The following is a 22,325-nucleotide window of genomic DNA, read 5'->3' on the forward strand; positions in this document are numbered from 1 at the left end:
TCCTTTTCCCTGAGGGACCCGCGTGGTGGGGAAAACGGGGGCACGCGGGGATGTGCGGGGGCGACGGACCAGGAACCGAGGAGGAAGCACTGCCCATGTCCCCAGAGGTGTCCCCGGCAGCTGCATGACGGGTGGGCCCACGTCACACGTCACAGATGGAAGATGGGGCCGAATCCCAGAAGGAGCCGCACATGCAACGGTCAGCTCTTCGAACACATTAATAGAATGGACCAAAGTGTGCCGGACAGACGGACGCAGGGAGGCAGCCCCGAGGTCACACGCCGGAAATCCCGGAGAGGACAGCCACCTGCCCAAACCCACGGAGGCGCGGCTGCTGAGCAGCTCTAGGACCTGACCTCGAGCGTGCGCTTCCTCCAGAGTCCCAGACGGAGGTGGTTCCCAGCGGAGTCTCGGCAAATACTTGGAGACGGAACTAATTCCGCGGACCTGGGGGGGACGGGGGGGACGGAGGGCGCCCTCCCAACGCAGCTCACGGGCCGACGCGGAGTCCAAATCCCTGAAGGAAAGAGCACCGACTAGAATCCTCTTGAAGCCTGTTCGCAGGTGGAGTGACCGGCCCTACGAAGCCAGTGCAGCTGCTGCGGGGACGGACCGCGGGGACACCTGGGGGGTCGTGTCCCCCGGGAGCAGGGACGGGGTGAGGGGCACCTGGGAGGTCACGGGACACGGGGACCAGGGCCTCTCCAGGTCCCAGCCCGTCTGTGCAAGCCCGTCTGCTGAAGGCTTTCTTCAGAAACCTGGAAACCCTCTGGCTGTGTCGGTTAGAGACGTGGGCACTAGGAAGTGGCCGGACGGGACCCTTCGGAGGGCGGGCCGGGCTCTGCTGGCGCTGGCGCTGCCTGCAGGAGGCTCTGCAGACGGGCGGACGGACAGGACGGACACGGGGTCCTCAGGGAGGCCAGCCCGCGCTGCAACACCCGAACCCCGACAGGAAGCCCCCCCCCGTGGGGGTGTGGGGCACCGTGGGGCTGCAGCCGGAGGGGCGTCTCCACCCTGCTGGGGGCCGGGCCGGGCGGCCTGGCAGCCCCCTCCCGGTGACCTGGGCACGCCCCCGCCCTTCCTGCACCCCCCCCCCCCCGGAGCACCCGCTGCCCCCCAGCTGCTCTCAGCTGCGTTTGCAGAATTGATTTTCCAGCAAACACACGTGAGGGAGACCATGGGACGAGGGCCAGTGCGGGGCCGTCCCGGAAAACATGGGGTTCCCCCGGCAGGGCTGGTGCCGGCACATGGGGGGTCCTGAGGTCGCCCAGCAGCCCTGCCTCACGGCCCAGCCGGCCGCCAGCACCTTAACCCCCGGGCGCCCACCCCAGAGCAGCCGGAGGGGCCTCCCCGTGTGTGAGCACCTGGCAATATCCCCGAGGCGCCGAGGACGGCGGCGGGGAGAGCCCTCCCTGCCCCCGCGCCTTCCCGTGCAGCCCGCGGCCCGGACACCCCAGGGCCCTTGTCCTCGCTTCTCCCCTCGCGCTCGGCCCGTGTCTCCATGTCCCATGAGCTGCCAGTTTCAGACTCTATTTCCTATTTGGGAAATTATGACAGGTGTCTTCTTGATTTGTAAGCGTTCATTACATATTAAGGAAATCAGACTTACCCACAGCGTGAGCCGTGCCTACTGCCCTCGCCTGCTGGTGTAACTGCTGCGTGCACAGCCCCACCGCCCAGCGCCCCGCGCCAGCTCGTGCTCCCCTTCACCCCGGGGCCGCGGCCCTCCCCGGGCTGTGTCTCCCGGAGCGCAGGCAGCCCGGCCCCCGCCGCCCGTCTTGGCGCAGCTGGCTGTTCCGGGGTGTCGTTGGAAAGCCCACGTGCGCAGGGCCCCCCACGTGAAGGGGGCGGCTCCCCCTCCTGGCCGCGTGTTCCTCGCCCCCTCTCCTCACCCGCCCAGGGCCCACCCGCACCCGGGGCCACAGCTCGCGGGAGCCCTGCCGGGAGCTGGTCCTGCCCCTGCTGCCCTCCTGCCGGGTCCAGGAAGGCAGGGGGGACGGGGGAGGGCACGGGCAGGGGGCCCGCAGGGGGACGTGGCCTCCATCGCACCCTGTCCTACGAGCTCCATGGCACAGGGGGCGGTCGCCGTCTGCTGGGGCACCCCCGGGGCGCACCCCCCCGCAGCTGCCTGGGGCCCGGGAGCCGGCAGGGGAGGCCCGTTGGCAGCAGCCGCGCAGGGCCGGGGGCCAAGCTTCCAATAAAAGTGGTGAGTGTTTGAGCAAATGGAAGATCCTGGAAAAGGCGAAGGAAAAAACCCGTCCTTGGGTCCAGCCATTGGGCCGGGGAGGACTGGGGGGTGGCGGGGGGGGGTAGCTGCCTGGACTGGCCCCAGGCCTCGGGGGATGCAGGTGCCGGCCGGCTGAGGCCCCCCCGTGGGCACTGGCTTCCTGGGGGGCCTGAGCCCCCCCGCAGGGCCCGCCCCGCCCCTCCTCCGGGCTCCCCTGCGGGGCCAGCTGTCCCCGAGGGCAGGGTGGCCGGAGGGCTGCCCCCAGGAGGCTCGCTGGGTCCCGGCCCGCCGAGCCCCTGCCCCACGTGGGCCCCGAGGCCAGACCAGGGGCGCGGCCTTGGGTGGGAAGGCACAGCCCCGAGCACTGGGCTCCTGCTGCCCCTGGAGGCGGGCCGGGCCCACCCCAGTCCAGGACACCCTAGCCCAGGGCACCCGCGAGGGGCGCCCCCCGCCAGCCGTGACTCCCAAGGGCCGCAGGGGGCGGGCGCTGCGGGAAGGGGCTGGGCGCCCACCACGGAACCACGCACGGCCCGGGCAGTCCGCAGGGGCGGGAGCTCCACTGCCGTGACCGTGCGGGCCTAGAAACTGCTAGAAACAGCTGGCAGCCGCGGGGGCCGGGAGGCCACCTGCACGTTTACGGCTCAAATTCAAGCCGCGACCCGAGGCGATGCCACAGGGAAGGCGGAGTGACCTGCGTCCCCGCGCCCCGGCCGCCTCGGCCTCCTGCCTCCCGTGCACAGCCAGCGGGCGGGAGAGCGTCCCTGCTGTCACGCCGCGGGGACCCGTGGGGCCTGGGCCGAAGGAAGTCTCGGCGAGTAGGTGTCTCGGCGACCACCGTGGACCACAAGGAAGCCTGCAGCGAACAAGCAGTGAGGAGTCCAAGCAACGTCCTCAGGCGCAACCAGTGGGCGCCGCGTGGGGTGGGGCGGGGGGGGTCACCAGAGGGCGCGGCCCCGTGCATGAGGACCTGACGAGCCAAGCCACCCTCCCGGGTCTCCGTCCCACCGGCGTGTGCGGCCAACACACGCAGCCCTTCCAGCAGGCTGGAGGTTGGGCACGAGGTCACGGGCATGCAGGCCCCTGGGGGGGACGAGGTCACGGGGGTGCAGGCCCCTGAGGGGGGATGAGGTCATGGGGGTGCAGGCCCCTGGAGGGGGATGAGGTCATGGGGGTGCAGGCCCCTGGGGGGGACGAGGTCATGGCGGTGCAGGCCCTGGGGGGATGAGGTCATGGGGGTGCAGGCCCCTGGGGGGGACGAGGTCATCGGGGTGCAAGTCCCTGGGGGGGATGAGGTCATGAGGGTGCAGGCCCCTGGGGGGGACGAGGTCATGAGGGTGCAGGCCCCTGGGGGGGGACGAGGTCATGGGGGTGCAGGCCCCTGCGGGGGGGGACGAGGTCATGGGGGTGCAGGCCCCTGGGTGGGACGAGGTCATGGGGGTGCAGGCCCCTGGGGGGGACGAGGTCATGGGGGTGCAAGTCCCTGGGGGGGATGAGGTCATGAGGGTGCAGGCCCCTGGGGGGGACGAGGTCATGGGGGTGCAGGCCCCTGGGGGGGACGAGGTCATGGGGGTGCAGGCCCCTGCCGGGGGGACACAAGGTCACGGGCGTGCAGGCCCCTGGGGAGGCGAGGACATGGGGGCGCCGCGGCAGCAGCGGGACATGTCCGCCTTCACCATCAGGCCAAGGGCTGGAATAGAGGTTTTCCAAGTCCTGGAGACAAAGGGCGGTGAGCAGGTCAGCGTCCTGCGGGCGGGGAGGGGCGAGTCGGGGGAGGCGGCACCTGCGGGGTGGCCAAAGCACAGTCACCCCCCCCCCGCCCCCGCACCTGCATCAGCTCAGGGGGAGCTTGGCCGAGTCACGAGAGGCAAAGACGCAGGCACGGATCACATGACTCCTCTCGCATGAGCCGTGGGGGCTGGGGCTGGGGGGCCGCCAGGAGACGGGACCTCTGAGAGCCATGGAATGTTCTGGAAGTAAATACACATGACGGTTGCACAACTTCGTGAGTAAAAACCCCTGGATGATTCCCTCTAGAAGGTGAGTTTTGTGTCATGTGAGTTGTATCTCAATGAAGCTTTTTTCTTTGTTTTAGAGAAATGCTCCCTCTACAGCCGTGTCCTCCCCCGTCTGTCCTTTGCCGGCAGCCGGGGCGCCTGCGCTGACCCGCCGCGCACCCCAACGGTGACCCTGCAGCCGGGGGCCGTTTCCCCAGAGCGCCCGGTTCCGTCTGACCCTCCGCCCATAGGGTCTGCAGGGCGGCTCCCGAGGACGTTCTGTCCCCCAGGGGACCCGCCCTGTCCAGGGGGCCGCCCAGGCCTTCGGCAGGGCCCACGCAGTGGGGGAGTCGGGGCCCCCACGCACCCCAGCTCCAGGGGAACCCTTCGTGCGGGAGCCCCCAGCTGTGCACGGAGCCCCAGGGCCTCGGGCAGGGAGCACATCTGGCGGGGACGCGGGGCTGCGGCCTGCACAGGGTGGTCCAGCCCGACACCAAGGACCAGGGAGGGACCGGGCTACTCGGGCCGCTGAGCCTCCCCATCTTCTGGCCCCTGCATGCCTGACGGGGGCTCCCGGAAGCCACGGGGGTGGGGGGCGGTGGTGGTCCCCGGCCAGGCCCAGCTGCATCCCCCCGGGAGCCCACCCCCCGCCCCCTTGGCCGCAGCTGGAGCCCGGCCCCGCCCCCGCAGGCCTGCAGCTGGAGCCCGTGGGGAGCAGGGGCGGCGGCCAGAGGCGGCGGGCGCTGCCTGATGGGGAGCAGCTGCGGCCCCGGTTCTCGCCCGGCCAAGCTGGCCGATGCGGCCCCACCCAGGACCTGCGCCCCGGCCGCGCTCCCCTCACCCCCCACCCCCTGGGCGCCCCCCCGTGCCCAGCGGCTGCACCCTGCCCGACGGCGCCTTGGCACCCAGGGCCCCGCTTCCCCCGTGGGGCCACCGTCCTGCACCTGCTGGGATCCAGTCCGTGGCGCCCCTCGGGGCGCAGGTGGGGTCCGGTACCCGCACAGGCCGCGCCACAGCACAGCCGCCTCCCACGGCAGAGCCGGGGTCAGAACCCGCTCCCCGCGAGCCGACTGGTCCTCGCAGCCGGGCACGAACCCTTGGGGGGCCCTGGTAGGGCAGCTTCATCCCATCCTCAGAGCTGGGACCCCCTGGGCGCCCCGCCTGGGCTCGAGCCGCGTCTCGGGGGTCTTTGCCACGCCCGGCCAGGGGCCCGCGGCGACACACGTCCTTGCAGCCCTGCTGCTCACGGGCTCGTCCTCTGCCCCGTGGGGACCACGACAGTGCAAACGGGAAGGCGGCCGTGGAGAAGGTGGCCCAGGGCCGGCCGGCGCCTTCCCGCGGCCCCGAAGGCCCTCCGGGGACCCCACGGCCCTCGCAGGTGCTCGCTGCTGAGAAGTGACCGGCTGCCCACTTCCCTGCGCTTACTGGCATCGGAGTTTCTTGCTGGGTTTCAGGGTCCGGCTGGGGCAGCCTCCGAGGTCCCACCTCCCACTCGTGCCAATGATCGTGTCCATATTTTATTTTATTTTATTTTATTTTTTAATTTTTATTTATTTATGATAGTCACACAGAGAGAGAGAGAGGCAGAGACACAGGCAGCGGGAGAAGCAGGCTCCATGCACCGGGAGCCCGACGTGGGACTCGATCCCGGGTCTCCAGGATCGCGCCCCAGGCCCAAGGCAGGCGCCAAACCGCTGCGCCACCCGGGGATCCCCGTGTCCATATTTTAGAACGTTCGCATCACTTGATTTCCTTACTAGGTCGGCCGGAACCTCCAAGAGAACGGTGACCAGTAACGGCGGCGGCAGGAATCCCCAGTCGCAGCGGCGCGGCTGCAGCTCCGAGTTTCCCGGGCACGACGGTCTGGGCCAGGCCGTGTGCAGTTTTTGTTTCCTTTTCTATTTACTCTCGTACAGCTAAGGGTGAGGATTCGCCGCGCTCCGCCGTCGGTCGTGCAGCGGCCGCCGGGACAGGTCGTCATGCAGGCTGGTCACCGACGCGGCCGCGGCCAGCTGAACTTCCGCAGGTCACGGGCAATATACTGACTCGGTTCTCAGTTTTCTGTGCAACTTTGGCGACGAGCTCCTCGAAGTCCATCGTCGAGCTCCGCGAAGCCTGGCCCCGACCCCGAGGTCACAGCGCCTGGTCCTGCACATACTTTACTGGATTCTTTTTGCTATTCTTTTATTTAGACTTTTTTTCTCATCTTTGTTTATAAGTGGTATTTGTCCATACTCCTTTCTTTTTCTTCTTTTTGCTACATCAGGTTTTTGTATTATTAAATTATGCTGGTTTTAGGAGATGAATTACAGTTTTCCACTTTTTATGTCGTGGAAAAGTGAAAACAACACAGGACGGACTATTCCTCCGACTTACAGCACAGTCAGCTGCGGGCGACTGCCTGCATTCCTTCATTTTTAATCACCTTTCCAGTGTCTCGTGTTCCTCTGTCCATGTTTTCTGCTATTTTAGGTTATTTTGGTAACTGGCACTCACCAGTAAGTTACCTGCTGGCTGCGGGGTTCCCCGTGGCTGCCCCAGATTCGCTGCTCGTGCCGCGGCATCTCCCGCCGTCTCCCCGGCTCCAAAATTCAACGCGCACGAATCCTACCTAGAGGCTGCCACTCCTCAATGAGGCCTCAGGGCTCTATCAAGACCGGGGGCTCTATTTTATTTTCTATTAGGAAAAACACCGTCATCTCTCCTTTTTACTTGTATTCCACCTAATCTCTGGTTTTTCTTTTCATAATTCCCTTTCTGCTTTTTAAGACGTATTTTATTGCTGTCATTCTAATTTCCTAAAATGGGCACGAAATCCCTCGCTCTCATTCCTTCCTCTGAGCATCTGAGCGTTGCGTCAGTTGAGCCTCTGGGCTGTGCTAAGACGTGTTTACATTTTCATGCTTTCCGGAGACCTCGCGTGTTCAGACTCAATTTCCTGTCTTATCTGAGGGCTACCTCGGAATGTGTTTCTTGGTTTCCGAGTCGTTGAAATGTGTGTGACTTTTTCGTTTATTTCAAATTCCGTTGGACTGCCATAGGGCCATTGCCACTGGTCTACTTTGTCACTCATCAAGGTTGCCCCTGCGTGCAAGCACGTACTGCCACGGCCGTGGGGAAGGGACCGGTGTTCCCTCCGTGTCCGTGCACGCCGGGTGTGTTTCACCAGACCTAACAACGAGGAGACCCAGTGAGAGCTCCTGCGTCTGCATCCCTCAATCCCTGGGTTGCCTCCCGCGGTGGCTTTCTGTGTTTAGTTCCCACGTTGGGCGGTACGTAGAGGTTGATGACTCACATCTCCGTCACTCCCAGCACAGACACGGATCGCTGCGCGCCCGACTCTGTGCTCAAGCTCCCGTCGCCTCAGCACTATCGGGACGTCGATCTTGTCCCCTGTTCTGACTCGCGCCCAGCGTTCCGGTCTGTTTCTGGTGATCCCCTCGAACGGGGCATACGGGGGACACCCGCACTAACGCTTCCGTGCTCCCATAACTGGTTCTGGGCTAGTGGAAGATGCCGGGCGGGTCCCTCTCTCTCCATGACCCGTGGATGACATCGCACTGTCCTCGGCTTCCAACACGGCAGATGAGAACTCCAGGCCTTGCTGAGGTTTCCTGTCTCGAAGCAACATGCTCTTTCTGTCGGCAAGGGCCTAACGCTCCCCACCCTGGCGCCCCACCCACCCACAAGGCTTCAGGGTTTCATGGGTTTGTGAGGGTACGGGGAAGGGTGCGGGGAAGGACAGACAGAGGCTCCAGTGAACAGCGTGGGCGACGGCGACCCGAGGCCTCTGACCCCCTGTTGTGCCCTCAAGGCCTCCTGAGGTCTCGGTCAATGATGTGTTACTGGATGGAACACAGCCCCCCACATGCGTGCACGTTTGCCCCTGGCTGCTTTCGCAGAGTAACAGCAGAGGCGAGAGGGGAGACGGGGCCCCCGAGGTGAAGTGACCTCCCTGGCCTCTGTGACCACAGAGCGCGGGCCTCCTTCCCGTGCTGGGTACCAGAGGGCCTCCTGGATGGAGGCGAGTGGGGCAGCCGGAGAGGGGGCCTCCCAAGGGGCAGGGGCGCCAGGAGCTCCGCCCACCTGCCGTCTTCCACAGGACCCCAAGTCAGATCACCCTCCACACGGTGTGGACAGCAGGCCGCCTCCCCTGGCCCACACCGTGCCAGGCCCCGCTAAATCCAGGGACTGCCCCCCTCCCCCGGAGAGCTGACCCCAGGGCTGGCTGGGACACGTACCACCTCCCACTCCCCGGGGCCTGACCATGACGTCTAGGGCATCAGGTGCTCGGATGGCCAACCCCTCCCCCACGAGGTGGTACCCCCCAGGGAAGGGAGAAGGGAGACAGGACAGGGTTGCCTGCGGAGAAACCCCCCGCGGCATGGCCTTGCTCACGGCGATCCGGGCTGGGACATCAAGGGGTGCAGTTTGCAGGCCTGTGCCTGGCCGGGGGTCGCCCCGCAGGGATGGGCCTCAGGGACACATCGACCCGGCCTTTGTAGTGTTGACAACAGGCGTGACCCCTGGCCTGGCCCCTGGGGACACCTCCTCCCACAGGAGTCCTGCCCAGCCCAGCTCCAGGAAAGAGGATCCGCAGACACACAAACGTGGGACACTGGCTCGTGACCGGTGCCCTCAGACCACAGGCCCCTGTCCCCTCTCTCTTTCAGGCTTTGGTCCTGTTTTCAAATCATCAGCAACAAGGCTTCCCGTGCTTTTAGCATCTCCTTTGGAAGCCCCAGCAGGTGGGGAACAGACGCCTCAGGAAGTGCAGTGTGGGTACGGCAGCGCCTGCAGGGCCTCCTGCTGGCCCGTCTCCCCCCTCCCAGCACCCGCAGGGTGTGCTGGCCTCCCCCTCCCCATCGTCCCCCTCCCAGCACCCACAGGGTATCCTGGCCTCCCCCTGCCCATCCCCCGCTTCACTTCCAAGTGGGCTTTCCAGGATCTGAATAGGAGGGCCCCGAAGCAGGGTCTGCACATGCACAAACCCAGGGTGCCCTCTCAAATCTGGGGTGCACGACCTCATGAGCGGAGCCCCCAGGAGATGGTGGAGGACCAGGGCTCCCACAGGCGGGGGTGCAGCAGGCTCCAGGAAGTGGTGCAGGCACCTGGGAGGCTGAGGCAGTGGGCTCTGGGTGCTGGTGGGCGAGGGCCCCCCAGGTCGGCCTGGCTCGGGGTGGTCTATAGGGGCGCCCTCGGGGGCCAGGGGCTCAGTGCGGCCGCCTGCAGGGGAGCCCCCGACCCAGGGCAGTGGGGTCCTCCCTTAGCGACAGGCCAGCCCAGCTCCCGCAGGACAGCCAGACCCGGGAGGGAATGAAAGAGGACGCAGAGGTGGGCGGCCTGCACCCCCCTGTGCTGAGCCGCGGGGAGGCGGTGGTGAGGGGTGGGGGTGCCGGAGGAGGGGGTGCGGGAGGAGGGGGGCTGCTCCGCCCCGACCACCCCCCACCCCCCCGCCCCGTGGGCCCGGCCGCGGCCGCGAGCAAGCGCTGACCCACATTTGCACCGCGCCGGGCGGAAAGTAGGCCACGGGAGGCTGAGGGAGGCTGAGCCAGGCCGCGGCTCACAGTTTCCGGGCGGGGCGGGGCGGGCCGCAGGGGGGCGGGGGGCGGGGGGGGGGGCTCCCCGCGCAGGAGGAGCAGGGCCTGCGGGAAGCGCTGCGCGGGCCTGGGCTGCTCCCGCTGCGGGGCTCCCTGGGGCCGCCCGACCCGAGGGCACCCCTCCGCCCACCACCCCGACACCCCTGGCCCTGGGTGCCCCGGCCGCCGGCTGCGTGAGGGAGGGGGAGGCGCGGCGGGTGGGCGGCAGCTTGGCCGCCGCGCCCCTGACTCAGAGCCTGGCCGCAGCTCCAGCCCGGGCGCCCGCGGGTCACGGGGCGGGTGACGTCAGCCTGAGCCCCGCGGGCGGGGAAACTGAGGCCGGGGGGCGTGGCCGCCCAGGGTCGGGCCGCGGGGAGCCAGGGAGGGGCCCGCTGAGAACCTGCCCGCCCCCCTGCCCCCCCCCGCCCCTCACCCCCCCACCCCCGCACTGGGCTCCGCTGGCCCCTGGGAGCCTGGGGCCGGGAAGGGGACCCCCGCGGTGCGAGGTCCGGGGCGGGGGGGCGGGGCTGTGCCGAGCGGCCCCCCAGCGCCTCCCCCGCGCGCCCCGATCCACGCCCCGAGTCGCCCCGTGCGGCCTGGGGGCTCCCGCCGCCCCGACAGTCCCTGCGGCCTTCGGGGCCCGCCCCGCCCGGGGTCCCGGGAGAGGAGGCCCCTCGTGTGCGTGTGCGTGTGCGTGTGCGTGTGCGCCCCGGGCCGCCGGCCTCTCCCGCCCACCGGGTGGCACGTCCACGGCCGCGGGGCTCCCTGACCCGGGGTCAGGACCGGGCCTCCCGAGCTCCGCAGCCACCGCCCTCGGGGTGTGGGGCCCCTTCCCTCCCGCGGCCCCGGGGCCCCGGAACCACCTCCACGCAGCCCCCCGGGGACCAGCCGCCGCGCCGGGAGGAGCGCAGGCCGCGCAGGTCACGCCCAGCCATGCACGGCCACGCGGGCGACACAGGCCACGCAGGACACGCAGGTGAGCGCAGGCCACGGACAGGTCACGCTAGGCGCCGGCCCAGCCCCGGCCCCCAGCGCCGCCCGGCCGCCTCCCACGCTCCGTGGGCCGCGGGGCCGCTCTGCTGTGCTCGTCCGAGCGCGGGCGGCCGGTGGGGTGGGGGGTCCAGCAGGCGGGGTGGAGCGGGCTCCGGAGGCTTGCGGGTCTCCCAGCACGGCCGGCACTGGGGCCGCCCCCCCCACCCCCCCGCACTGGGGCCGCCCCCCCACCCCACCCCCCCGCACTGGGGCCCCCCCGCTGCTGCTGCAGAGCCCAATGCCGGCCCCCCCCCCCCCCCGCGGCTCTCAGGGGACTTGCCTCTGTGTCCTGAGGCCCTTGGGTCCCGCGGTCACAGGGACGGCAGGGGCCGCACTGCCCACCCCCCGCTCTGCCTGCAGGCGAGGCCCGGGGACCCCCACCCGGAGCATCTGCTGAGTACGGGTTGGGGCCCCTCCCCGCAATCCCTGCTGCCCCGTTGGCCGCAGCCGCGGGTCCAGGAGGCTCCCCGGGCCCCCTGCACGTGGGCGTGGACTGGGCCCGGCCCCTCCGTGGTCCTGCCCCCCTGGGGCTCCCGTCCTGCCACCTGCCAGGTCCTCTTGCAAGCGTCGTCGCCCGTGGCCTACTTTCTGATGAAAGCTGAACAATTAAAATAATCCAATGTGGCAATTCTGGAAGTCGCGCTCCACCCAGATGCTGCGAGTGGCGGCGTCCAGTGCCACACAGCGGGGCGCCCTGCGGTGCGGACCCTGGGCCTCCCCCTCCCGCAGGAGCGCCCCCCCGGCGTTGGCTCGGCCCTCTAGGCCCTGGGACTACGGTGGCGGCGTGTCCCACGTGTGCACTTCCCTTCCAGGTTTTGGGTTCCGGCAGGTGCGCCCACTGTTACCACGGCCTCGGGCAACCGCAACTTCACGAAGTGTGGGGAGTTTCCAGCTGTCACCTAGGGCCAAGGCTTGTCCCCTGGGTCAGCTCTGCCTCAGGCAAGTGCAGAGGGTCACGGGTGGAGTCTTCCCAGAAACCACCCCACACCTCATAGGAACGCTGTTAGGAAAGGGCCCCATCCAGAGCTGACGGGCGGGTGGTTGGCCCCAGGGCACGGGCTGCTCATCCCCAGGCTAGGACAGGGCAAGGCATGGGGACAGCTCAGGCCACTCCCCGCAACAGGCGAAGACACGGGGAAAGTGGGTCCCAGTGCCCCGCTGGCGTAGCCACCGTGGACAACAGGGTGGAGGCTCCTTGAAATATCAAGTGCAGAGCCACCACGCGTGGGTGGACAACCCCAAAGATGGCAATGCAGGTGCTCAAAGGGATGTCTGCACACCCGTGTTCACAGCAGCACGACTGACAGCTCGAGGGTGAAGCCACCGGGTGTCCGTGGGCGGTGCGCGCGTGCAGCGTGGCCTTAGCCTGGGATGGGACGACGTCCTGCCCCCGCCCTCCGCATGGTGAGCCCCGGGGACGCTGCGCCTGCCTGGGACAGATCTGCTGGGAGGGGCGCGAACGGGCACTGCGGTTCAGACCCGCAGTGTGGGTGCGTCTGGCAGGTGGCCGTGACGACCATGCAGCAATGCCATGGGTGTCACCCCTGAGCTGCGCCCTTATAAATGGCCAACGCTGTCAACACACACACCCTGTGGCTCCCTGTCCTCACCACGGTTCCGCCAATTTTCCCGGTCACAGCAAGACACGGGAGACCATGGGTGCGTTTCCAGGGCGCTGGGAAGGGCCTGCTGCCGCTTCCGCCGCTTAGTCGCCGCCCTCGAGGGGAGCTTCTCAGGGGAGCCCCCTGCTACCCCAGGTGCACAGAGGCCACGGCCCCCAGCGGAGGTCGACCTTAGGGCCCCAAGGTCCCACCCCGCAGCTCCGCCCTGCGGCCTCCTGGGGAGAGGGGGCCTGGGCGTGTGGCTGGCGGGGTGCGGGGAGGCTGGCCCACTGGCCCCTGTCCTTGGGGGGTCACGGCAGGCCGCAAAGCCACACCAGGACCCAGGCCCCACGGGCCATCGAGGCCCCACGCAGCAGTGGTGCCCGCAGGGGTGAGGGGCGTGGGTGGGGCCAGCAGCCGGGCCTGAAGTCACCCTGGAAGCTCGCGGGCCGCGGGCCGCACCCGGCGGGGACAGCCCCCGAGGCTACGTTAGAGCTTCCCTGTGCGGCTTGACTGAAAACAGCGCCGTGACAAGACGGGGCGCCACCGGCTGCGGGGGCCACCACCCGAGATGCCCCTGAGGCCGACGGGGAGGGGCTCGGCCGCGGGCGGGACGTGTGTGCCAGCTGGGCGTCTGGCGGTGGCCTGGCCGCGGGGACCGTGGGCTGGGCGGCCAGGGGAGCAGACAAAGTGGGCCTGTGCGCCCGCGGCCACCCCAGCGCCACGCCCGCGCCTGCGGAGGCCCTGAAAGAGCCCTTGTTCCAGCGGAGCTGCGGCCCAGGCACCCTCGGGCGCACCCTGGGCGGGGAGCGCGGGCTGCCGCCCACGGGCAGGGGGTGAGGACGTGGACCCCCCCCACGCCCCCGACGGGCCTCCGGACCCACGCAGCCCCGGCCGGGTGAGCCCACAAAACCCGCCCCCACACCAGGTGGAAAGGACGGCACAGCCGCCGCAGCCACCCACGGCCACCCACCACCACCCTCGGCCACCCTGCACTCCCTGCCAACGCGAGCTGGAGTGGGCACACATGGGGTGGCATCGGGACACGGGGTGCTTGCTGCAGCCATTCACAGTTGGGGGGGCCCGAAAGGGCTGGGGGCTTGGGTGTAGACAGCAGTGCTCTGTACTGGGGCATGGGGGGTCTACAGAGGGCACAGGGGTACAGGGAGGGAGGGGGTGCAGGGAGGTGGGGTGCAGATGGGGAAGTGGAGGTGCAGGGAGGGAGGTGGGGGTGCAGACAGGGAGGGGATCCAGGGAGGTGGGTGTACAGGCAGGGAGCAGGTGCAGGGAGGTGGGGGTGCAGTGAGGTGGGCATACAGGCAGGGAGCGGGTGCAGGGAGGTGGGGGTGCAGACAGGGAGGGGGTGCAGGGGAGGTGGAGGTGCAGGGAGGTGGGGGTGTGGAGGCCTGAGTGGCAGCCACAACCTGAGCCCTGAGAACTGACTGGGCAAGAAGTGACCTGGAGGGACCCGGGAATTCGGAACCAAGCTAGCACCCCGCGTGAACTATCCTGCCTGCGCAGCCCCTCGGCCGCCTGCGGGGCGCCCCCCGCCCCCGCCCCGAGCGCCTGGGGGTTCTCACCCGCGGCTAGCGCACCGATGGCTCCCGTTGGCGAGGGGCGCTGCCCAAACAGGACGAACGCTCTGTCTACGGAAACGTGCTTCTGAAAGCAGAGGTGGCAAGACCCTGCACCCTGGTTTCCAGGGCAAGAGCGGGGAGCAGGGGGTCCGCAGCTGAGCCGACCCCTCCTGGCCACGGGGCCCTGCCCCCACCTCTGCACCTGTCGAGTGCCCTCGGCCGTGCTCCCCTGGCAGCCCGTCGCCCGGGCACCCTGGAGTCCAGGGGCTTCCCACGTGGGTGTGGGGCTGCCGGGACAGGAGAACCCCGTAAAATGGGCAAGCCTGAGGCCACCACCGCCGCCACCGGACTGTGCGCCACCTGGACGCGGCCCCGGGCCCATCTCCTGCTTTGTGTCCGCGGAAAGGGGCCACGGCGTGTCAGGGAGAGCGGGCGCAGGTGCCCGGCGTCCCCCCACAACGCCAGGCAGACCGAGGGCAGGGACGTGGAACCAGGCCGCTCTCTCGCTCGCGCAGCCTTTCTCTTTGAAAAATATAGTTGGTTTCCGTGAAACGCGCTGTTTACATTAACGCGTTTTCATCCGTGAGCAACTTACTACGCCTTCTGCCTTCTGAGCGTTTCTGTTGTGGTTTCAAATAAGGGAGGTTTGGGCGGCTCTAACCCACACGCAGCAAGCTCGTGGGGCTCCTGTGGACTTGGAACAGGGGGGTCCCCGAAAGCAGAGTTTGAAAGCCCTGACTTAGGACCTGTGTGCAGCCTGCTTTCCGTGAACCGCGGCTTAGGTCATTTGTTTGCATTCTATTCGCGTCGGTTCTATTTATTCCGCCGCCGCCACTGGAATGTCAGGCGCGGCCAGAACTCCCAGGCTCTCTGCTTAGCTTGAGGCCTCTGGCGCTTCGGCCCGGCTCCCCGCTCCCAGGCCCGACCCGGGTTCTGGAAGCGTCTTCCCGACGGCGCAGCGAGGGCCGTCGCCAGCCCGGCCTCCTCCTGCGCGCGCTGCCCCCCGCGGCCGCCTGTGCCCAAGGGCCTGCGGCTCCCCGAGGCCCCGGGAGGCCCCGGCCCCCCGCGTGGACGGCGGCTCCTGCGCCCCGTGGGCCGCGCGGCCGACAGCCGGGCCTGCCGGGGAGCCCCGCGACCCGGGCGTGCCCCACGGGGCGAGCGAGCGGGACCCACGTCTGGGCAGGAACGCGGCCCTCGGGGCCCACCGTGGCGGGGCGGACCCCGGCGCTCCCGGCCCTCCCGCCTCCGCCCGACCGCGGGGCCAGCACCTCCAGGGAGACACGGGGGGGGGGGGGGGGGCCGGGAGAGCCCGAGGGCGGGGACGCGGGAGGGGAAGACAAAGAAAGGGGTGCGGCAAGTGGCAGGCGCCCGAGGGAGGAGCGTGACCTCAGCGCCAGAGACGCATCTGCTCGGCGGCGCCGGAGCCAGAGCGAGGCGCGCAGCCCCGGGAGCCCCCGCCCTGCCTCCCCGGCCCGCGCTCTCCGCGGCCGCCCGTCCGTGCGTCCCGGGCCCTGGGCCGGCCGGTGCTCTGCGCCCCGCGGGGACCCTCCGCGGCCCGGCCGCCAGCCCTCCCGCCGCCGCTGCTCGGTGAGTGCCGCGCCCGTCCCCGCACCGAGGGGGGAGGCCTGCGCTCGCGCCGGGCACCCCCCCCCAGGCTCCCGGACCCGAGGGCAGCGCCGAGCTGCGGCCCCGGGGTGCGCCCGGGCACGGCTCCCACACGAGGCCGCCGCCGGGCTCCAAATCCCCGAGGGGCTTGGAATCCAGCCCGAGCCTGACCCGGCTTTGCTTTCCGGGATGGGGCTCCGCTGGGCCGAGGGGGGCAGTGAGAAGGGAGCAGGGGTGCGGGGTGCGGAGGGGCAGCGCTCCGGGCCAGCTGGTGGTGTTCTCTCCGCGATCCCAGGTCATGGGAGCCCCGGGGCAGGCCACCGCCCGCGGCAGGGCCCTGTGGGCGCTGCTCCTGACCGCGCTGGGCTCCGCCGCGGGGCGGCCGCGGGGGGCAGAGTCCGTGTGCACCGCCCGGCCCCTGGCCCGCTACAGCATCACCTTCACGGGCAAGTGGAGCCAGACGGCCTTCCCCAAGCAGTACCCCCTGTTCCGGCCGCCCGCGCAGTGGTCCTCCCTCCTGGGTAAGCCCCCGCCGCCCGCCCTGCAGGGGGACACTCTCCTGAGCTACCTCAGCGCCACAAATACCTGCGGGCACCTCCTGCTGGGCTCGGGGAATGCCCGGGGTGCGGGGGTGCTGGGGGGTGGATGCTGGTGACCCTGGGGAGGGTGTGGGGGGAGCAGGGCGGCTGTCCTCGGGCCGTGCCCTAGGGTGCAGGGGTGCAGTGGGGGTCTTGGACGCTGGTGACCCTGGGGGGGCGCAGGGAGTGGGGGGAGCAGGGCAGGTGTCCTCGGGCCATGCCCTGGGGCGCGGGGCGGGGGTGGCTGGACGCAGGTGACCCAGGGGAGGGCGGGTGCCCGGCCGCTCACCCCCGCACCCCCAGGGGCGGCGCACAGCTCCGACTACAGCCTGTGGAGGAAGAACCAGTACGTCAGCGACGGGCTGCGGGACTTCGCGGAGCGCGGCGAGGCCTGGGCCCTGATGCGGGAGATGGAGGCGGCGGCCGAGAAGCTGCAGAGCGTGCACGAGGTGTTCTCGGCGCCCGCGGTGGCCAGCGGCACCGGCCAGACGTCGGCGGAGCTCGAGGCCCACTCCCGGCACTCGCTGGTGAGCCGCGGCGGGCGGGGGGGGGGGGTGGAGGTGTGGCCGCCGCCTCCTGCTGAGCACTGCCCCCCCCCAGGTGTCCTTCGTGGTCCGCATCGTCCCCAGCCCAGACTGGTTCGTGGGCGTGGACAGCCTGGACCTGTGTGACGGGGACCGCTGGAGGGAGCAGGTGGCCGTGGACCTGTACCCCTACGACGCTGGCACGGACAGCGGCTTTACCTTCTCGTCCCCCAACTTCGCCACCATCCCGCAGGACACGGTGACCGAGGTGAGCGCCCTGCCGGCTCCGGGCCGTCCAGCAGGTGGCGCCCGGCCGGCGCGCAGCCCGTTCCCGCTGCACAGAAGCCGGGTGTGCGGCGGGTCGGGGTGCGGGGGGGGGGGGTGCGGGTAGGAGTGAGGTGGCCCCCCCCCGCACGAGCACCCCGCTCTGGCTGTGCCGACACCCCGCTCTCCCCACAGATAACCTCCTCCTCTCCCAGCCACCCGGCAAACTCCTTCTACTACCCCCGGCTGAAGTCCCTGCCCCCCATCGCCAGAGTGACCCTGGTGCGGCTCCGGCAGCACCCCCGGACCTTCGTCCTGCCCGCCCCGGACCCAGTGGGCGGGGGCAATGAGATCCTGGACAGCCTCTCAGGTGAGCCCAGGCCCACCCCGCTGGCGGGAGCACCTGCGGGGGGCACCTGCGGGAGCACCTGCGGGGAGGACCTGCGGGAGCACGTAGGGGAGCACCCGTGGGAACACCTGCAGGGAGCACCTGCGGGAGCACTTCAGGGGAACACCCGGGGAGCACCTCCGGGAGGATCTGCGGGAGCCTGGCCCGACTCCCGTGAGCCTGGGGCCCGCGCGGATTCCTGGGAGGCCCTGGCGTCCCGCTAGCTGCGCGGGGGTAGAGACACCACTCAGGGTCGCGGGTCCCACGGGGGCCGTGACAGGGCGGCTGCGGACTGCCCCGCACGCGGAGGCCCTCACGTCACCCTTAGAGGAATCCTCAATGGCGAGCGGCCACCGCGCGGAGACAGAACGACCTGGGGGGGCCGGTATGACGCGGCGCAGCGGGGGGGGAGGGGCAGGCGGCTGGTGGCGTCACGCGGGGACGGGCCGTGCCACGGGCTGCGCGCTCAGTAGGCTGTCGCGCATCCAGGGGCTCCACGCGCTCAGCACGAGGCGCGGTCCCGCGGGCGCCGAGCGTGGCGCAGGGCACGGGGCCCCTGGGGGCTGGGGCTCGGGACCGAGCCGCTCCTCTTGCCCGGCGTCCCCGGCGTCCCCGGCGTCCCCGGCGTGGAGGCGCCGGCTCGGGAGCCCCGCCCGGAGGGCCTCGTGGCCGAGCTCGCCGACGGCTGTGTCCCGCCCCCAGGCCCCGAGACGCCGCTGGACTGCGAGGTGTCGCTGTGGTCGCCCTGGGGGCTGTGCGGGGGTCCGTGCGGGCAGCTGGGGGCCAAGAGCAGGACGCGCTACGTGCGCGTGCAACCCGCCAACCAGGGCGCCGCGTGCCCGGAGCTGCAGGAGGACGCCGACTGCGTCCCCGACAACTGCGTCTGACGCCCCCGCGGCTTCGGCCCCGCCCGCCCGGCGCCTCCTCCCAGAAGCTTCCCTCCGGGCGGGGTCCGGCTCCGCTCCCCGGGGGGCTCGGCCCAGCGCATCCCCGCGGCCCCTGCTCGGAGCCGACGCGCACGGACGCCCGGCACGCGGTGCCCCAGGGCCGCCTGCGGAGAGCCCGAGCGGACCTGCCCCCGCGCCCCGGGCGACTCGCCCACAGCCCCGCCCGCCCTCGGGCCCAGACCCCCCCGCCCCGGGGCGCGGAGAGGGGCGGACGCCCGCCGCCTGTGGCCGCCTCCCTACGTGAATAAAGACCGATTCCTGAGCTCGGGCCCTCGTGTCGCGTTGCCTGCGAGGGCGCTGGGCAGGGCGCGGCCGGAGGAGGGGACCCCCCCCCCAGCCCAGCGGCGGCCCCCGCAGCTCGTCGGCGCCCAGCGTCCTGCGCAGGCCGCGGCCCCACCGACAGGCCCCACGGCTCCCGGGTCAGCCCCCTGGGCCCTCGTTTGAGCTCACGGTCGGGTCTTGCGCAGCAGTTCGGATCCCACGGGGGTCCCCCAGCCTCGGGCCGCGCTGGTCCCTCAGGGGACGACCAGAAGACGGGAAAGCCTCTTCCTGGGGACCCTTCCAGAACATTCTTCCTCTGCTCGGACATGTGCGGCATCAGATCCAGCAACTGTCCATCTCCCCCATCCTGTCCACTCTGCTTCCCTCTCCCCTCCCCCTCCTATCCAACACCGCCCTTCCCCCCTCCCCCTCCCTCCCCCCTCTTGGTCCTGTCCACTGTCCCCCTGATGCTCCTGCTGATTCTGAGCCACTGCGCTTCCACGCAGAGACCCCTCTCGCCTCTGCGTCTCTTTCTCAAGATCACACCTCCCCAACCCCCTCCCACTCACTCTGTCAGGGGCCCTCGTGGATCCCACATGCTCAGACCTGGGCTGCTAGACCGTCGCCACCCGCGGGAGCAGCCTGGGCAGGACACCGCTCCCAGCCTTGCACACACTCGGCGCCATCCCTCTGAATTTTCTCCCATCTTGTCCCCAACTCAGTCATTCTCAGCAGCCAACATCTGCCTCTCATACCTCAGGAAGTTCTCCTGCTTCCCCCTTTCCCCATCAAGTCCTCCTGCCCAGAAAGGATGTGCCCCACTTCCTGTTCCCAGTATCTCCCTCCATTGAGAGCCCCTCTGCTGCCGTCGGGGGCTGCACGTCCCCTGCTCCGTGGCACCTGGGGACCACGCTCCTTGCTCTTTGTCCTCGCCATCTGGGCAACACCAGGCTTGACCCCCACCCCACCCCTACCGCCTGCCCTCCCCCACCCGACAGGCAGGGCTCCTTCCCCACCTCTGGTTGGGGCCCCTCTGCCCCCCACCCCCCACCATTCCTCTCTCCAGAACAGATATATACCCCCGGTGGTCACCTTGACTCTAGACCTAGGGGAGGAATCAGTGTAAACAGCTGCGTGTGACCCTTTCCTCCCCCAACAGGGAGTGGATTCACAGCCAATACGTTGGGCATGTCCTGCCGAATAGATGGGGGGGTGAGGAGGGGCTCCCCTGTGAGGTGTTCTCAGACGTTCCCTGCGGATCTCTGCACCCCTCGCTGGGCACAACTGAGGTGCTCCATGATACAGCGCTTTCCAGTGGTGGGGTCCCAGCCGAGCACCCCCCACCCCAGCCGAGCACCCCCGGGGGAAAGGGGGGCATGCAGCGTGTAAGGAGGTCCAACCCCCTCCCATTGCCAAGCGCCCTGGGTGTGGGGGGGACCTGCAGCCTGTAAGGAGGTCTGACCCCCTCGTCTCGGCCAAGGCCCCCCACGGATGAGCCTCCCTGCATTTCAGTGGAGCACCACACCAGGTAGACTTCCTGAGGGTCTTGTAAGCACAAAGTTCGGTCTGTGCTCCTGGACACAGCCTGCCCGTGGGGCAGCAGGCTCCCCACACACAGCCTGGGGTGCAGGGTGTGCACATGGGGACGGCGTGCACGGCCCGGCCAAGAGACACAGACGGCAAATACCTGCTGAATGAACGAGGCACTCAGCCCACTGTGTTTGTCTTGCAAGAGTCCTCGTGCTGAGCCCCCGCACATAGGAGACCAGATGAGACCCCTCCCAGGAACTGTCACGTGCGTGTATAGGAATGACCGAGAGGTAGGAGGCAGGGAGTCCCCTGGGGGCTGAGGCAAGAAGCCGTGGGAGCCAGGCTCCGCCTGGGATGGCTCTGCTGGCCTTGGCACCCTTAGCCTGGGGCATCTGAGGCCCAAGGGGCACCGGCCCGGGGTGGGTGGGGGGCAGCAGACAGAGGGCGCTACCAGGGCACAGCCTCTCCTGCATTTGGATCCTGTCCAGAGAAGAAAACAATGATCCCCGGCAATTCCTGAAGCCCAGACCCCAGGGGCATGAGGTCTGATTACAGCAGCGATCTGAAAAACCCTTAATTAAAACTTTTGCTGGAGTCCTGAGCTGGACTCAGGATTCAAAGAATCCCCACAGGAGCAAGAACTCCCAATGAAAGTCACAATCACGTGAGAAAACCAGCATGACCGCTAAATTGGAGGAAACAGCAAACTGCGAAATCAGAACCAGAAAGCCCTTCTGGGATGATCACGAAGAGGACGCGATCAGCCATGCGGGCTGTTACCCAAACCTGCGCTCAGAACTCAGGCAGAGGGGCGCCTGCGGGGCTGCGGCGGTGAAGCATCTGCCTCCGACTCAGGTCAGCATCTCAGGGTCTGGCATCAGCCCCACGAGCCTGCTTCTCCATGTCCCTCTGCCCCTCCTCCTGGATTGTGCTCGCTCTCTCTCAAATAAATAAAAAAAAATCTTTTTAAAAAATCTCAAAAGTATACACAGAACTGAGCACGTGACTACAGAGCAACTGAAACGCTGGACTCCACACCCCAGTTAGTGACGAGGCTGTCGGCCGCTGCAGGGGCTGGAGGGTGCTTCGGGGACGCCGGAGGGCCGGGCGGGGGGGGGGCCTTGCAGCACCCAGCCCCCCTCCCTCCTTCTGGAGCATGGCGTTGGGGGGGGCTCCGGGGGGGTGACGAATGCCACTCTTTGGGGCCAGAACATGTACTGGCCCAAGACGCTCCAGACTCTAGAGCACAAGCCAACACGGAGGTGCCTGTGCAGAAGCCACCCCGGGTCTGACCGCGGAGGACAGCTGCCCTAGTGAGCGCGCAGCCTGCGGCCCACTTAGAAACAGCCGCGGTGTGCGGAGGCCCTGCGATCTGGGGGGGGGGGGCAGGGTTGACAGTAGACCAGTTCACGTGGCCTGCACGGAGGACGCTCACGCTTGATGCCAGAGGCTGTGGGCACTGCTGGCCCTGGTCCCCGCCCTGCTGCTGGGGGGCTGCTCTGTCAGGAAGGGGGTCACCGTCGTTGACCAGCCTGCTCTGAGCAGAGCTCTCTGGTGATCAGTGAGGATCCAAGGGCCCTGCTGTGTTGGGGAGGCGGCCCCGCCCCGGGCACTGAGCGAGGGGGCTCCCTGCAGGTGAAGAGCCGAGCATGAGCATCGCAGGAGTGCTTTCGAGGGGAAGATAACTCCCCAGTGGCGTGGCATGGGGCCATGGGGAGGTTTTAGGAGCAGCAGGGAGGAGCGGAGGCAGATGAGGAAGAGAGTGAGAGGCCCGGGCACTCACCCCAGGGAGGGGCTGGGCCGGCGGACGCGGTGGAAACGCCAGAAGAGGATGAGGCCGATGGGAAGGCAAGAGGGAGGCTCATGGAGCAGCGCCTAATGGTCCCCAGGTGGCTCGGTCAGCCCCTTCCTGGTCCCAGCATTCAGTCCTGCATCACCGTCCCGCCGGGGCAGCCCCCCTCCTGAAGCCTGGGGCTCCGCGGTCCCCTACCGAGCGAGCTGGCCGGGGCACCCGCGCCACAACCGCAGGCCTCTCATTGGGCTAGAAAGGTGCCTTCTGGGCTCCCGGGGCCGGGGCGGCAGGACCCAGACGAAGGGCGGAGGACCCCGGGAGCCGGGCCACCGAGCTCAGCTACCGGGCAGGCCATGGGGCCTGGGCTGCGCAGTCAGAGGGCAGGGCCTGGACGGGTGACGGGTGGCCTGCCCGGCGGAGGGAGGA

The 22,325-nt window shown here is 69.3% G+C and overlaps 2 protein-coding genes across 4 annotated transcripts; both read left to right on the forward strand.

Moving 5' to 3' along the window:
- Positions 1-4,053: 4,053 nt before the first annotated feature.
- Positions 4,054-9,619, forward strand: LOC112653734 (uncharacterized). The gene is made up of 2 exons (XM_025438014.3): positions 4,054-4,264; positions 5,982-9,619. The coding sequence occupies exon 2, from the start codon at positions 8,489-8,491 to the stop codon at positions 9,539-9,541; it is 1,053 nt and encodes a 350-aa protein (XP_025293799.1). The 5' UTR covers positions 4,054-4,264; positions 5,982-8,488; the 3' UTR covers positions 9,542-9,619.
- A 1,009-nt stretch (positions 9,620-10,628) lies between these two features.
- On the forward strand, positions 10,629-21,081 carry LOC112653677 (spondin-2). 3 transcript variants are annotated; one of them, XM_049108056.1, is made up of 8 exons: positions 10,629-10,776; positions 11,645-11,771; positions 12,128-12,236; positions 15,911-16,136; positions 16,497-16,720; positions 16,794-16,985; positions 17,197-17,351; positions 18,072-18,209. In XM_049108056.1, the coding sequence occupies exons 3-7, from the start codon at positions 12,204-12,206 to the stop codon at positions 17,329-17,331; spliced, it is 810 nt and encodes a 269-aa protein (XP_048964013.1). In that variant the 5' UTR covers positions 10,629-10,776; positions 11,645-11,771; positions 12,128-12,203; the 3' UTR covers positions 17,332-17,351; positions 18,072-18,209. The 3 variants fall into 3 exon arrangements, with proteins under 3 accessions (XP_048964013.1, XP_035570604.1, XP_025293727.1); XM_035714711.2 differs by having other exon boundaries at positions 10,641-10,776; positions 17,177-17,351; positions 18,072-21,081; XM_025437942.3 differs by lacking the exons at positions 10,629-10,776; positions 11,645-11,771; positions 12,128-12,236 and adding an exon at positions 15,128-15,597 and having other exon boundaries at positions 17,177-17,351; positions 18,072-21,081.
- Positions 21,082-22,325: the final 1,244 nt, after the last annotated feature.

This window comes from Canis lupus, chromosome 3 (genome assembly GCF_003254725.2).
Source record: "Canis lupus dingo isolate Sandy chromosome 3, ASM325472v2, whole genome shotgun sequence".
NCBI classification, from domain to species: Eukaryota; Metazoa; Chordata; class Mammalia; order Carnivora; family Canidae; genus Canis; species Canis lupus.